This window comes from Eremomyces bilateralis, assembly GCF_010015585.1.
Source record: "Eremomyces bilateralis CBS 781.70 unplaced genomic scaffold P152scaffold_26, whole genome shotgun sequence".
NCBI classification, from domain to species: domain Eukaryota; kingdom Fungi; phylum Ascomycota; class Dothideomycetes; order Eremomycetales; family Eremomycetaceae; genus Eremomyces; species Eremomyces bilateralis.
The window spans coordinates 1-12,683 of record NW_022985092.1 but is presented as its reverse complement, the minus strand read 5'-3'; the positions used below and the strand labels follow the sequence as shown (position 1 = coordinate 12,683).

The 12,683-nt window shown below is 50.2% G+C and overlaps 3 protein-coding genes across 3 annotated transcripts in view; 1 reads left to right on the top strand and 2 right to left on the bottom strand.

The window, feature by feature from the left end:
- The window catches only part of P152DRAFT_165966 (TPR repeat protein), a 5,344-nt gene extending 2,478 nt beyond the window's left edge, over positions 1-2,866 (bottom strand). The window contains exons 1-2 of the mRNA XM_033674044.1: positions 1,507-2,866; positions 1-1,453 (exon numbers count right to left, since the gene is read on the bottom strand). Of these exons, the coding sequence (XP_033530844.1) occupies positions 1-1,453; positions 1,507-2,461 (2,408 nt within the window). The 5' untranslated portion in view covers positions 2,462-2,866. The remainder of the gene's footprint in view (positions 1,454-1,506) is intronic.
- A 2,204-nt stretch (positions 2,867-5,070) lies between these two features.
- P152DRAFT_461628 (uncharacterized protein) lies at positions 5,071-7,213 on the bottom strand. Its single transcript, XM_033680165.1, has one exon. The coding sequence runs from the start codon at positions 6,991-6,993 to the stop codon at positions 5,563-5,565; it is 1,431 nt and encodes a 476-aa protein (XP_033530843.1). The 5' UTR covers positions 6,994-7,213; the 3' UTR covers positions 5,071-5,562.
- Positions 7,214-7,782: 569 nt separating this feature from the next.
- On the top strand, positions 7,783-9,666 carry P152DRAFT_165908 (uncharacterized protein). Its single transcript, XM_033674043.1, has one exon. The coding sequence runs from the start codon at positions 8,108-8,110 to the stop codon at positions 9,542-9,544; it is 1,437 nt and encodes a 478-aa protein (XP_033530842.1). The 5' UTR covers positions 7,783-8,107; the 3' UTR covers positions 9,545-9,666.
- Positions 9,667-12,683: the final 3,017 nt, after the last annotated feature.

Here is a 12,683-nt window from a genome sequence, read left to right as displayed (position 1 = left end):
TGCGACGCCAGTCGTGAGGGATGGTCTTCTGCGAGCACTTCCGTACGTATCGCGACAACACGCTCCAGCAGCTTGACCGCCTCCTTGACCTGTCCATTTGCTTGATACGCCGTGGCGAGTACGTGTTGTGATGACAGCCGATCTGCGTCATCTGCAGCCAGATTTCTATCCCTCCACTCGCGAGATTCCCGCAGCCAGATAACAGCTTCTTTCATCCTCCCATCAACGTATAAGCACTGTCCCACTTTTAGACAGAGCTCGCTCTTCGCCTCGGTATCTTGGCATTGCTGGTTTTGGTCTATACGTGCCACATGCGGCAGATATTGTCGCCAGATCTCACGATTCGCGTAATCGTCAGACGGAAACACTTCCGAGAGGTGTTGTAGTGCCGCCCTACTCGTCTCTATTTCACGCCCGTTCTGACGAATCCATATTCTCGTTGACAAATGGACAAGCCTGTGCATGTCAAGCATCTTGCCGTCGTCCCTTCTCTCCAGAAGCGAGTACGAACAAAGCGTGCCGATAGCAGTCGCCATCCGTACTTTGGGCTGAATAGTAGGTAGGATTGTATATGGAATCGCCTTCCACTCAATGCAAGAGATAAAGTCGAGAAGGTCTGCTGCTATCGTGTCGTGCTTAAGAATCTGGTTGAAACTGACTATCCAAGTCTTTGCCACCGCGTTCACCGACTCTTTGTATCGTGTATTGTCGGCAAATTCAATGCTCATGATCGCGAGGGCGTCCTGCTCTGAATTCTTGAGCAACTGAAGATACTCAGAGATAGAGCTTTTGTTCGTGTTGATGTATGCCGCCGCTTGAGTGATGGCTAAGGGAAGATAGTCCAGTTCAACGAGGAGGTTCGTTATAAGCGTATCGTCGCTAGGTAGGTGCTTTAGGATTAACGACTTCTTCAGTAAGTTTATCGCCTCTTGTGTCTTCATCTTTTCGACTTCAATCACATCGCCCCCCACAACAAACTGGGCAACTTCATTATGCCGGGTCGTGAACAAAGTTAGGCCGTTGTCGCTCTCTGGTAAAAAGTCTAATAAACCTTCCCCTTGCTCGACGCCGCGAAGAAGGTCCATATCGTCGGCATTGTCGATAATCAGTAACCACTTGTTTTTGGTCTTCTCACTCAGCCCTTGCTGTACAAGCTTCCGGACATCCTCTTTACCGTCTTCCGACTGATGCATCTTTAATTTTCTTGCTATCTCCGTGCACGCCTGCTCAAACGTCTCCATACTCAGCGCTGGTAACCAGAAGATAGAGAAGTCTGGATAGCTTCCTCTAACCCAGTACGCGAACTCGAGCGCGGTCTGCGTCTTGCCGACGCCACCGAGGCCGACAAGAGCCATTTTCTGGCATTCCTTGTCTATAAAGAGCTTTTTCTTTAACACATCGAGCTCGGTGTCTCGACCAACGAACTGTCGATTTCGCGGGAAAGGAAGATGCTCTATTGCAAATAAGTTCAATTTGCCTATATAGAACTGCGATAGCTATACTAACCTCTCGTTGCTTCATCGACCGTCGCCATCTTCGCTACGTCTGCTACAGGTATGACCGACAGCAGCTCCTTCGCGTACGCCGCCGCGGTTCCAGCCGCGTATGGTTGCCATTTCTTGTTCTTATGCGAGTCGGCGTAGTCGCAGATGCCGCGGATCACTAGGCAAGGGAAGTTGTTCATCAAGCCTGCCGCCTCCATCTCGAAGCACAGCACCCCTCTAAATTCCGAGCTGATCTGGTCTCTTATAGCCCCATCCCTCATTACCTGGCTTCCTGATGCGATCGTGCCGTAGTGAACCAGAGGCGTGCTGTTTGCCCGCTCCTCCCTCTGTATTCGTCGTGCCGCTGCGCATGATGCGCAACTGTCCTCTCCGACGTGATTATACTCCGCTTCGAATAGCACATCGCTTCCTGCTTTGTCGCGGGCAAAGTCCGGGAGGTTGCTAAGCTTCAACAGATGTGGCGATAGATTACTTCTCCCTCGGCGTTGGTTGGATCGCAGCTTCGTGACCGCACCGAGGAGAATCAGGGGTGGGGAGTTAAGAAATCCCGTCCGCTCGAATCCGCTGGGCGTCGACTTTCCAAAATCGTACTGGATCACCCCGCCATGGCCATTCCCCGGTTGGCTAACAACAACGTCTCCGAGCCGGATGTCTGCTTGTTTGTCCGGAACGCCGCCTCCGATCCCTACCATCATTCCAAACCGAATGGCTGGGAAGGTTGACTTCATTTGCATGGCAACTGCCGTGGCGGAGGCGACGCCCATGAAACCCGCAGGCAGGCAGGCAAGAACGACATTGTGCTCGCTAATGCGGCCTAGACAGTATATATTCGTATCGTTGTCGTGCAGAGGGAGGTCTTGATGCTCTTCGTCAAGCATCTCCTGCGCTGCTGTGAGCTCGTCCGGCAAGGCGCAGACCCACCCCACCGTGTAGTCGTCGCGTCGGAGCCGCGTCATTGTCTCCAAATGTCAATCAAAACGTCCGGAACCGGTTCTGGGCTTTCTGCTTCACTTGAAGGAGGACGACGAGCATAGGAGGCGGAGAAAGGCCATTATAAGGCTTGAGAACGAGGCGGTGCCGGCATATGGATACTGCCACTGGCTCTCGACGACTTCAGCCTCGCCGTTCGCGCCTTGGCCGGGCGCGAATGCACAAGTCGGCTGACTGGTCCCAAATGAACAAGGCTGCTACTGTCGCATGGCGTCCAATGGCAAGTGTCGACGCGTGTTTCCCACTGTCGCTCATCTCTCCTGCAGCTGATTATTAGAAAGCATATGAAGCATCATATAAGCATAGTTGCTGGCCTAGGGGAAATCAGGCCGCTTGCGACACTTTGCTCAGGTGTCAACCAGAGGACTTCCAGTTCTGCATGTTGACCAACCCTACTGTCCCTGCCTAACTGGAGTTCGTGTTACTGGAATCTGGATAGAGGGATGGGTTAAATTACATCGTGATTGTGTATATGTTACGTGGATATTGTTCCATGCTAGCCAGAATCATTATCGTTTGGATTTGAGGTAGCGATCTGCATGGCGAACTTGTGCAAATTTGCACCCGACACCAGCCTCAAGGGTGATGATGATGTCTAGCATCGTTGTAGGACTCTAAGTCTCGGACAAGGGCCTTTAATGAGTTTTAAACGTAGTAAGGGTACGATGGTGGTGCTTTGGCGGAAGAATTCTGTTAGGGTATGAAAGAAGACTCTCCGGGAATCAGGCGAGAAGGCGGCGATCCCAACTTAATTTTTTAAGTCGAAGTGGTCTTGAAGTTAAGGAATGGCTACAGCGCACGAATTAAACAAAACTTTAGAAAATATCAATGTTTGTGCAGTGTCTGGCTTGCTCTGAAGTCAAAGCACCCATGATTTGGCTCGGCACGCAGAGGTGCCCAGCACGCTGGGAGGGCGGTTACCCCTGCAATAGCCGTAACTATTAATTACTGCAGCAATCTTATCTCAGCTTGGGCTCAGACGTTACCCATGCCATGACCCTGGTTAAGCTAAACCGTAACCAGATTAAACCCATGTTTAGCGTAAAAACTAGTCACGTGAGTGCAACTGTCTTGGGTAACATATGCCAAAGGCAGTTATGCCAACTGCCTTTATGGCATATGATTGGCCAATATTTAGTGGCGCATGCTAAAGAAGAAGCTAGGCTTCATTGAGTATAGCGGAATACCATATTAGCCAGGGGGGACCATTGCCGACTACTTTTTGTCTATCCGGTAAGGCCCATCCTTATTGGCGTGTAATCGCAGATCCCACACGTATCCACGGAATGCAAGCACCCATACTTTATATCCTCTGGGCGTAGGCTTATTCGGGATGGTCACGGTCTCCTTTGCTCGCCCCAGGAACCGGACCATCGCTTCATCAGTTGCACAGTACGTCCCTGGATGCCAAAATTGCTGAAATCGAGTGGTGAAGAACTCCACTAACGGATACGTCTTGGCTAGCGGTGACGGCGCCCTTCCTGAGGTATGAGGAGGATGACAAGCGATGAAACGATTAATCTGTTCCCAACGAGTAAGCGATATATGCTTACGGACCGACGGGTGGAAAGGGCGATCTTGATCACTCTCATTCCAATAGTACTCCGCGCTAGGAGACCGATGTAAGCCCATATATATCACCACTGCGATATAGGCGTAAAACTCCCCATTGGTAACATCTCTCCAAGGACGCGGGCTGTCCTTGATGGGGAACCGTTTCTTGGTAGGGTCTGGAGCCCATGCCTTCGCGTGGAGGTTGGTATACATCCTCAACATATCAAAAAACTCGTCAGGAAAGAATAAGTTAATCAGAGCTGCAGGATCATCGTCCCTGATATCTTGCGATATTTTCGCATGCCCACCACGTTGGTGGGATCCTGATTCTGGTAATATCAAGGGCTGAAATTCAACAGGATCCCACGGCGGCGGAGGAAGAGGCCTCTTACTTAGCGGTAGGAGAGGTTTTCGCACTGGTTTCGACTGTTGTTTTGTGGCCTGTACAGTAGGCTCCTCCTGTATGGACTCATGTACAGTGAGTAGGGACGCGAGTATAGCATCGAAATCCTCCTCCTGTAAGACCTCCTCTTGTAAGATCATCTCCTGTACGGTAGATTGAGACGCTGATATGGCATCAAAGATCCTCCCCTTCACGAAAGGAATAATCTGCGTTATTCATCTCCTCGTTCGCCTCTTCTTGAGCCTCTTCGCTTAGGAAGACGAGGTCTATATCAAGTCGCCCAGAATATGCGTTATCACCGTATATTCGAATCATACCGTATAACTATCAGTTAATTGATTAACTATCTCAGGATGCGTTCTCTACCTAAATTAGGTGGCAGGACGGAATTGGTTGGTCGAGGCGCAAATCCCTGCAAAATTTGTTAAATCCCTGTCACACCCCGGTCGTTTGTGCACTGCGACGGCCAAGGGGATAGCAGAACCTGAGATAATGGAATATTGAAAAAAAATGGTTACCAAAATTATCGAGGTTCGCCAAGAAGCCCCTTTGTCCCCGATATTTATCATCAATTCACTTGATACTGTGGCACTTAATGGACGAGCGACAAGGGCTGAGGTTGAGGATAATGAGTCGACGTTTAGGAGCTGCTGGACCATCAGATATGGCTTTGAGACATGGTACGGTTCCGCTAACTAGTGATAAGAGTAGTTAACGATGAGGGTCTAGTAAGTAGTGGCCCTCAAGGCAGACTTCGGTGATTGAGCGTGTTGCCGAGCTGACATCGAGGGCGGTTGACTGAAGATCGCATCCGTGTTACACGACTCTTATGTAGCTCTTCAACTGCCAGACGACTATCCCAAACATATAATTCTGCTCGTCCTCCCCTAATGGACTTGATGACTTTGGCAAGTCCCCCCGTCAGTTCGTCAAATGCAGGATACAGTCTTGCGAAGTCTAACTCTATCACGAATATGTTCCCTAAGAACCGCGCTGAAACGATGAATATAATAATGCCAGACCAGTGGTGTTATATCTTTTGTGCAGAGCGTGGTGGTTTCTGGCAGAATTTCCAAGACTTAGCACGACTGTAGCCTGGCTACGCGTGCGCTATTCTGCTTCATCATTCTGCTGTAGGATGGCCTGTACTCTTGCTTTCCCCTCCCTAACGGAAGGCACATCCTCAATATTCAAGCTAACCTGAACACTTCCTCCCTTGCCGACGAGATAAACGATTTTGTTTTGCAGTAGCAGTTTGGCAACTCGCTCTTCGGTCCTAGAGCAACCTTGCCACCCTGCAAGCCGCACGATGTGCATGGCCGCAACACAGTAAAGTTGCTGGCCTAGCCAGATAAACTGAGCCGGCCCATTCATCCAAGAGAGTGCGAAGAGCCCAGCGGGGAAATAAAGAACGAACATGTAAACAATGATGATGTTCACGGTTTCTCTGACTCTATCCATATATGCAGATCGAATCGGATGTCCGTAGTGACGGAAAAACTGAAACAGCCCGGAGGAATTAGGCGGCTTACTGTTCGTACAAATAAGCACGTAGCCGAGCGATGGACACATTACTTCGATGATTTCTTGGCGACCTGGCGTACCGGATGGTTCTTGAACCGACAAGGCAGTCGCACCGGATTTTTCTTCGCGTTGTTGGTGGCCACTTGGTGGATTCGAGATTGGTTTCAGAGGGTTCCCTCGATGATCCGGATTTCTCGGAGCGTCCAATGGTGGTGCCTTCTCACTCATAACACGATTGTCTTCAGCAGTGGCCATGTTCACCATCGTAGCAGGTCCGACAATGTCCTCGCGACGGACCGTGAACAGAGCAGCCACAATCTTTAGAAAAAGGGGGATGCAGAGAAATGGCGCGAGCCAGACGTCCGGCAATTCACTTGTGCTGTTGCCGAATCGATACCACAACCCGGTCGCGATAGCAATGAAGAGAGTGGGAAGCTCGCTCGCTAGAATGCCCAGAAATGTCCATACCGTGACATGAGACTCGGAGACATCCACACCCGGCGTTTTTCGCAAACCATCCCGTGGCAATATCTCGAGTGAAAGTCGAAAAATGGGTTTCATTGCACGGGACGAGACGACCGCCGCCTCGTGGTCATCGCTGCCAGTGATCTTCTGATTGGAGGTGATGCGACGACACTCCACCTGTCTCAAGACCTCGAGCCAGAGCCCGTTGCGGACGCTGCTAGGTGTTTCTCGACGCTTTTGCGACAAAGCGGTTCGATAGAAGTATTCGATCCCACTATTTTCGGCGAAGAAGGGCGTCCCAAGTATGTCTCCACGTAGGAAGCCTTTGTAGAGCCCGTGATCACGGAAGCTATCGAGGGTCTCTAAAGCAGCCCGATGCAAGGGCCCGCTCATGCTGCTCAGCAGGGAGAGCTTGGCAAAGGAGGAAATGTCGAGATAGTTGTGGAATCGTTGTGGCCAGAGTACTCGCTCGAACATGGCATCTTCAGCCACCTCTGCACCCATGTAGCCGATGATTGCACCAAACGCGGTGATGGCAGCAGCAGCTGCCATGTTGAAATTGTCTGGGTGCCGCGAGGTTGTTTGAAATTCCGAAGTCGGCTAATGTCATACAAATTGGATTGAAATGATGGGATGGGACGTGGAGAAAAGGGCGATAGCAGGCAAGCACTTATGGCGGAAGTCCTTATCTTGGCGATGCTTCGAACATGGTGAGATTGGGGCTTGGGCGGTAAGTAGTCGATCCACAGTGACTGGTTGCAAGGCGGATGCACGTCCACAAACACAAAGAAGCTGGTGAGAGGCTGAGAGCATACGTATTGTCCAGGCGAAAATGCACTAGCTGCAGCCCCTGCAGGAATTCCTACTTACATAAGATCGTTAGGCATCATCCTCAAAGTTTTGTTTGGGGGCCGAGAGTCTGGGCAGAACCTATCGGCTTCAGCACCGAGTCAAGCGAATTCGCATTGGACCGGAATCTGGACATCGTCTAGGTATTCATCGTACTAAACCATTCACACTCCTTCCGGTTCACATCATCGAAAGTAGAGGCCGATGGATATGCTGCCGGACGGTTAGAACCGAGCTCTGTGTAGGTGGTCAAAATCGAGAAAGTTGCATTTTAGATAGTTAATTAGGACTTCGATTTCAGGCGCTGGAGTTGAGAGGCTGGAGTTGACTTACCTCAGCAAGCTCAGGCTATTTCTCAGGGGAGTCTAACCTTTTTTGTAAAAGGTCACGTTACTTTAACTACTCCTCTGTGTTAGACCAAAGCCGGGAGAACATCGGAGGTTATGAGGCACGTGATTGATACTCTGTATATAATACTCTCATTTGTTAAGTTTCTTAATAAGACACGTTTCGATCCAACATCTGGTAGCTCAGGAACGTCCTTAAGGGTTTCCTTGCCCTTAAGACGAGCTATCGACGAGTCCACAATGTCAAAGAAGAAGGACTCGCTGATTCTATACCTTGGTAAAAGAGCTGCGACGTCGTGAGCGTGGATAGGAAGAGTCCCGACCCCTTTTTTTGCAAATATGGATCTGTGTCCCGAAAGATGAATACTTCCTTTTGATCGTTTCCTCTTTCTTTTTTTACAAACCTCAGAATCTTCTTTGCAAGCAAAAGACTCTTCTCTCTGTACAACGACCTCTTATCAATATCCACGATGTCTGAACAGCACCAACCTACCGTTGAGGATGCTTCTGAACACTCTCAAACTGCGCCTGAAGCACCTCTGGCAAATGGACCGCCTCCTAGCGAGATGCATGGAGCTCTCGAGTCATCTCCAGTCCCTCACTTGAGTGCTGTTGCTTGGGTGAACCTTTCTCCACAGCAACAAATCAATGCTCTTACCGAACATGTCAACAATCTCCACGTTCGACAGGAGCATATGAGGACGCAACAGACTCGCAACATCGTCAACGGAGGAGCTCGCTACACTACTCCTCCAGGTGCCTCACATTCAGTGACCATGGAGGACGCCTCCACTGTGGCACCACAAATCATTAAAGGTTACAACATTCCCCACAATCGTGGCGATAGCCCCTATTCCTCTCATAACCAGGGATATGGCAATGGTTTGCCCCCCAGTGTGGTCCGACCTCGGTACAACAAGCCAACTGAGCCTGATCCTTTCAATAATGACGCGGAAAACAAGGTGCGCGAAGTGAACGACTTCATTACCCGAATGAAGGTCCACTTTAACGCCTTGGCTATTACCGAGCACGGCGGTCAGGAACTTCCTGAACCGGAAAAGATCACCCGTCTCATGGGATTTACGAAAGGCCGCTTGCAACGACAATGGATGGAGGACTATACCAAGACGATGGAGTACTACCGTTCCAGGGAAGTGACGATGATAGACCGAGACCGCGTCGGCCCCCCGGCCATCAAACCAAACGTGATGGTAACGGCAGAAGATTACTTCACTTGGCTCCGCAATATGAAGATTCCCCCAGGACACCAAATCGAAGTAAATCGTCAATACCATAACGCTCGCCAGCAAGAGAGGGAGACCGTAGAAGCTTTCTCGGACAGGTTCCTTGATTATGCCTACTCCCTAACCGACCGCCCTTCTGAACGCGAGCAATGCGAACGGTTTATGGCAGGCGTCCGCAGGCACCTCACGCAGAGGTACTATCTACAACTCGGTATCACGGATCCAAGTCAAGACAAATCAGAATGGTCTGCCCGCATCTTCAAGCTACGCGAGATCGAAGCCCTCGAAGTGTATCGCCGTCCATACTCTTCTCGAAATCGCCTCAATGCAATGGAAAATTACGGCGATGATATTGAAGACCTAGATGAGTATGAGTCTGACACTACGACGACGAACTATGACGATATGAATATGATTCGTGGATCTTCTTCTCGCGGATCTTTCCGCCGTGGAGACAGAAGCAGAACTAGCCGTGGACGCGGACGTGGCGGAAGCGAAACCAATCGCGCGCCCAGACTCGATCCGGGAAACAAGAAGTGGAAAACAGCCAGGACGTGTTACCATTGTGGTGGACACGGCCACTTTGCTCGAGACTGCCCTTCGCAAGAAGCAGAAGACGACAAGGATGATTCAGAGGAGATCCCAAAAGCCACTCGCTCGTAGAGAAGGAAGCCCTTCCGAGCATAGGTGAACCTGATGCTTCCTCTGACCCCGACAATACGTCCGACTCTCTGTGGTCGCGTGCTAAAGACGATGATCTCTCGTCTGACAGCACTGAAGATCTAGAGGTTGAGGAAATTTGGCATAGGAACGATGGGATCGACCGACTGAACGCCATCGGTTCAAACCTGATAGAGTTTACAGGAAAACTTGCACCAGAAACCAACCACTCTACCAAAGTTCAATTCATGTTAGACTGTGGTGCTGGTCGATGCTATATATCCCAGAAGCTCTGGCATAGATTTTACAAGAAGTCTCCTCAATACCTTGTCTCTAACCTACCCTCTCGACGAGTACGCCTACCTAATGGTCAAGAGATGACAAGCACGAAAGGCATTCGAGTCCCCTATAAGATTGGTTCTTTCCGAGAGACACGTACCTTCAGAGTTCTTGATATGGACGACTACGACGTAATCCTCGGAATCGAATGGCTTCGACAACACAATCCAGCAATCGATTGGCCCCTATCCAAGTTGGTCATTAAACAACGAGTGAGCAGCACTCATTCCAAGGCTTGGACTCATGTTCTACAAGGCGATTCATCAGTCGTCGACCTTAGCGATGATGAAACTCCTTGTAAAATCAACCTGATGCCATATCGATCGTTCCGAAAATGTTGGGAAAGAGAGTGCCCAGACGAACAAGGTCGCTTGTATATCTTAAAGAACGAGACTCAAGCGGAAATCAAAGGAGACGCTACCGATACCGACCTCCTACCGAAGACTACGAATGCTCGCATCCAAGAGATACTTGAGCGATATCGACATGTCTTTCGCGACAGTCTCCCTGATCACCTTCCCCCACAGAGGAAGTTTGACCACAAGATTCCTACAGGAGATGCTAAACCTGTCAACAAGCCACACTACTCCCTTCCTCCCGTACACATCGAGGAACAGCTGAAACAAGTTCGAGCCCTAATTGAGCGTGGACTGATCCGAGAATCTATCAGCGAATGGGGAAGCCCCGTATTGTTCGTGCCTAAACCGGGTGGGAAATGGCGAATGTGTGTCGACTACCGGGCTCTAAATGCGTTCACTACTCGCAACACTTATCCGCTGCCGCGTATCGATGAGTGTCTGGAAGCCATGAACGAAGCAACCGTCTTTACGAAAATCGATCTGACTTCAGGATTCTGGCAACTCCTGATTGATCCTGCTGATCAAGCGAAGACTGCTTTCAATACTCTGCATGGCAAGTACGAGTTCATTGTGATGCCGTTCGGCCTCACCAACGCCCCGTCGACGTTCCAGCATCTGATGAATGATACACTGCGACCGTTCTTGAACCGTTTCGCGTTGGTTTACCTAGACGACATCATCATCTACTCCAAGACACTGGAAGAACATGAACAACACATAGAAGCCGTACTCAAAGCTTTGGCTGACCAGGAGCTGTATGCACAGCCCTCGAAATGCTCAATCGCAGCCGAAAGCATCGACTTTTGTGGCCATGTCATCGAAAAAGGCATCGTTCGCCCCCAGCAGAAGAAGGTTGACGTCATTCGAGAGTGGCCAACACCTAGAACCGTACACGATGTGCGCCAATTCCTTGGTCTTGCCGCATATTACCGTCGTTTCGTGAAGGGATTCGCTAAGATTGCAGCCCCGCTACATGAGTTGCTGAAGGAAAAAGATCAGGCCCGCAGGAAGGACAAGTTCCGACAAATCCGCTGGACATTGTCCTGCCAAGCGGCGTTTAACGAACTCAAGGACTGCCTGACTTCGAACCCCGTCCTTATTCAGCCAAACTTCCACAAGCCCTTCACCATCGAAACTGACGCTTCAGAGTGGGCCATTGGTGGAGCCTTATACCAAGATGATGACAATGGCGTATTTCACCCAGTTGCTTTTGAAGGACGAAAGTTGGGCGCCGCTGAACTCAACTACCCTGTCCATGAAAAAGAACTGCTGGCGATTACCCACGCCTTGAAGACATGGAACAAGTACATCCTTGACAAAGACAAGACGACGATCCTCACGGATCATGAGAGCCTGAAGTACTTGCAGACTATGTCTCACCTAACGAAGAGGTTGGCCCGCTGGATTGGAGAATATCAGCAGTATAACCTCGACCTACAATATCGGAAAGGTACCGAAGCAACTGTGCCAGATGCACTCTCTCGACGCCCAGACTTTATGGAAGACGTTCCCGCCAATCAAGCGCAGAATTTCCGTAACCCGTATGCGCTGAACGTTATTGAAGAAATGAGCTTTGAAGAGAAGTGTATTCAAGCCATCAGAACATGGTTGCTTACCGGAATACTTCCCGATGACAAGCGTGTCCGGCGCAACAAGCTACTCAAGCTGAGAGAGCTTTCAAGATTCCGCATCGCGCCAAAGGATGACCTCCTTGAACGCCGAATTGACGACCACAAGGACGCCCCTTGGGTGCCATACTGGCCCCCACCGACTCGCCGAGACTCATTGCGCAAGGTCCACCGCGACTATGGCCACTTTGCTTGGCCGGCCTTGTACGGCGTGGTCGAAACAAAAGGGTGGTGGCCGAGTATGCAGAAGGACATTGAAAACGTGGCTTCAGATTGCCCTGAATGTCAACTAGCGCAGTCCAAGCGCCAAAGTAAGGAAAATGAAGCCCGATTTCATCGTGTTCAACCTAGACAGCCATTTGAAGAATGGGGAATTGATCTTATCGGTATCCTTCCGGAGACGAATCGCGGAAACCGATGGATCATTACTGCCATTGACTATGCGACTGGATGGCCAATCGCCAAAGCAGTTCCTGATGCAACGGCTCCTGAGATCGCAGAGTTTTTGTACAAGGAAATCCTGCTTACGTTTGGCGCCCCTTCAGCCCTTACGTCAGACAATGGCAGCCAATTCATCTCGAATGTGGTTGAACATCTCCTCCGAATCTTGAAGACGCGTCATAAGCTTGCAACGCCTTACCATCCACGAACCAATGGCAAGGTGGAGCGCCTCAATGGAACACTTGGTTCGATTTTGACAAAGATGTGCATGGGCAAGAAGGTTAGCTCTTGGGATGAATATCTCGATGCAGCTCTCCTTGCTTGTAGATACCGCCAGCACACTGTTACAAAAAGATCAGCATACTTTCTTGTATT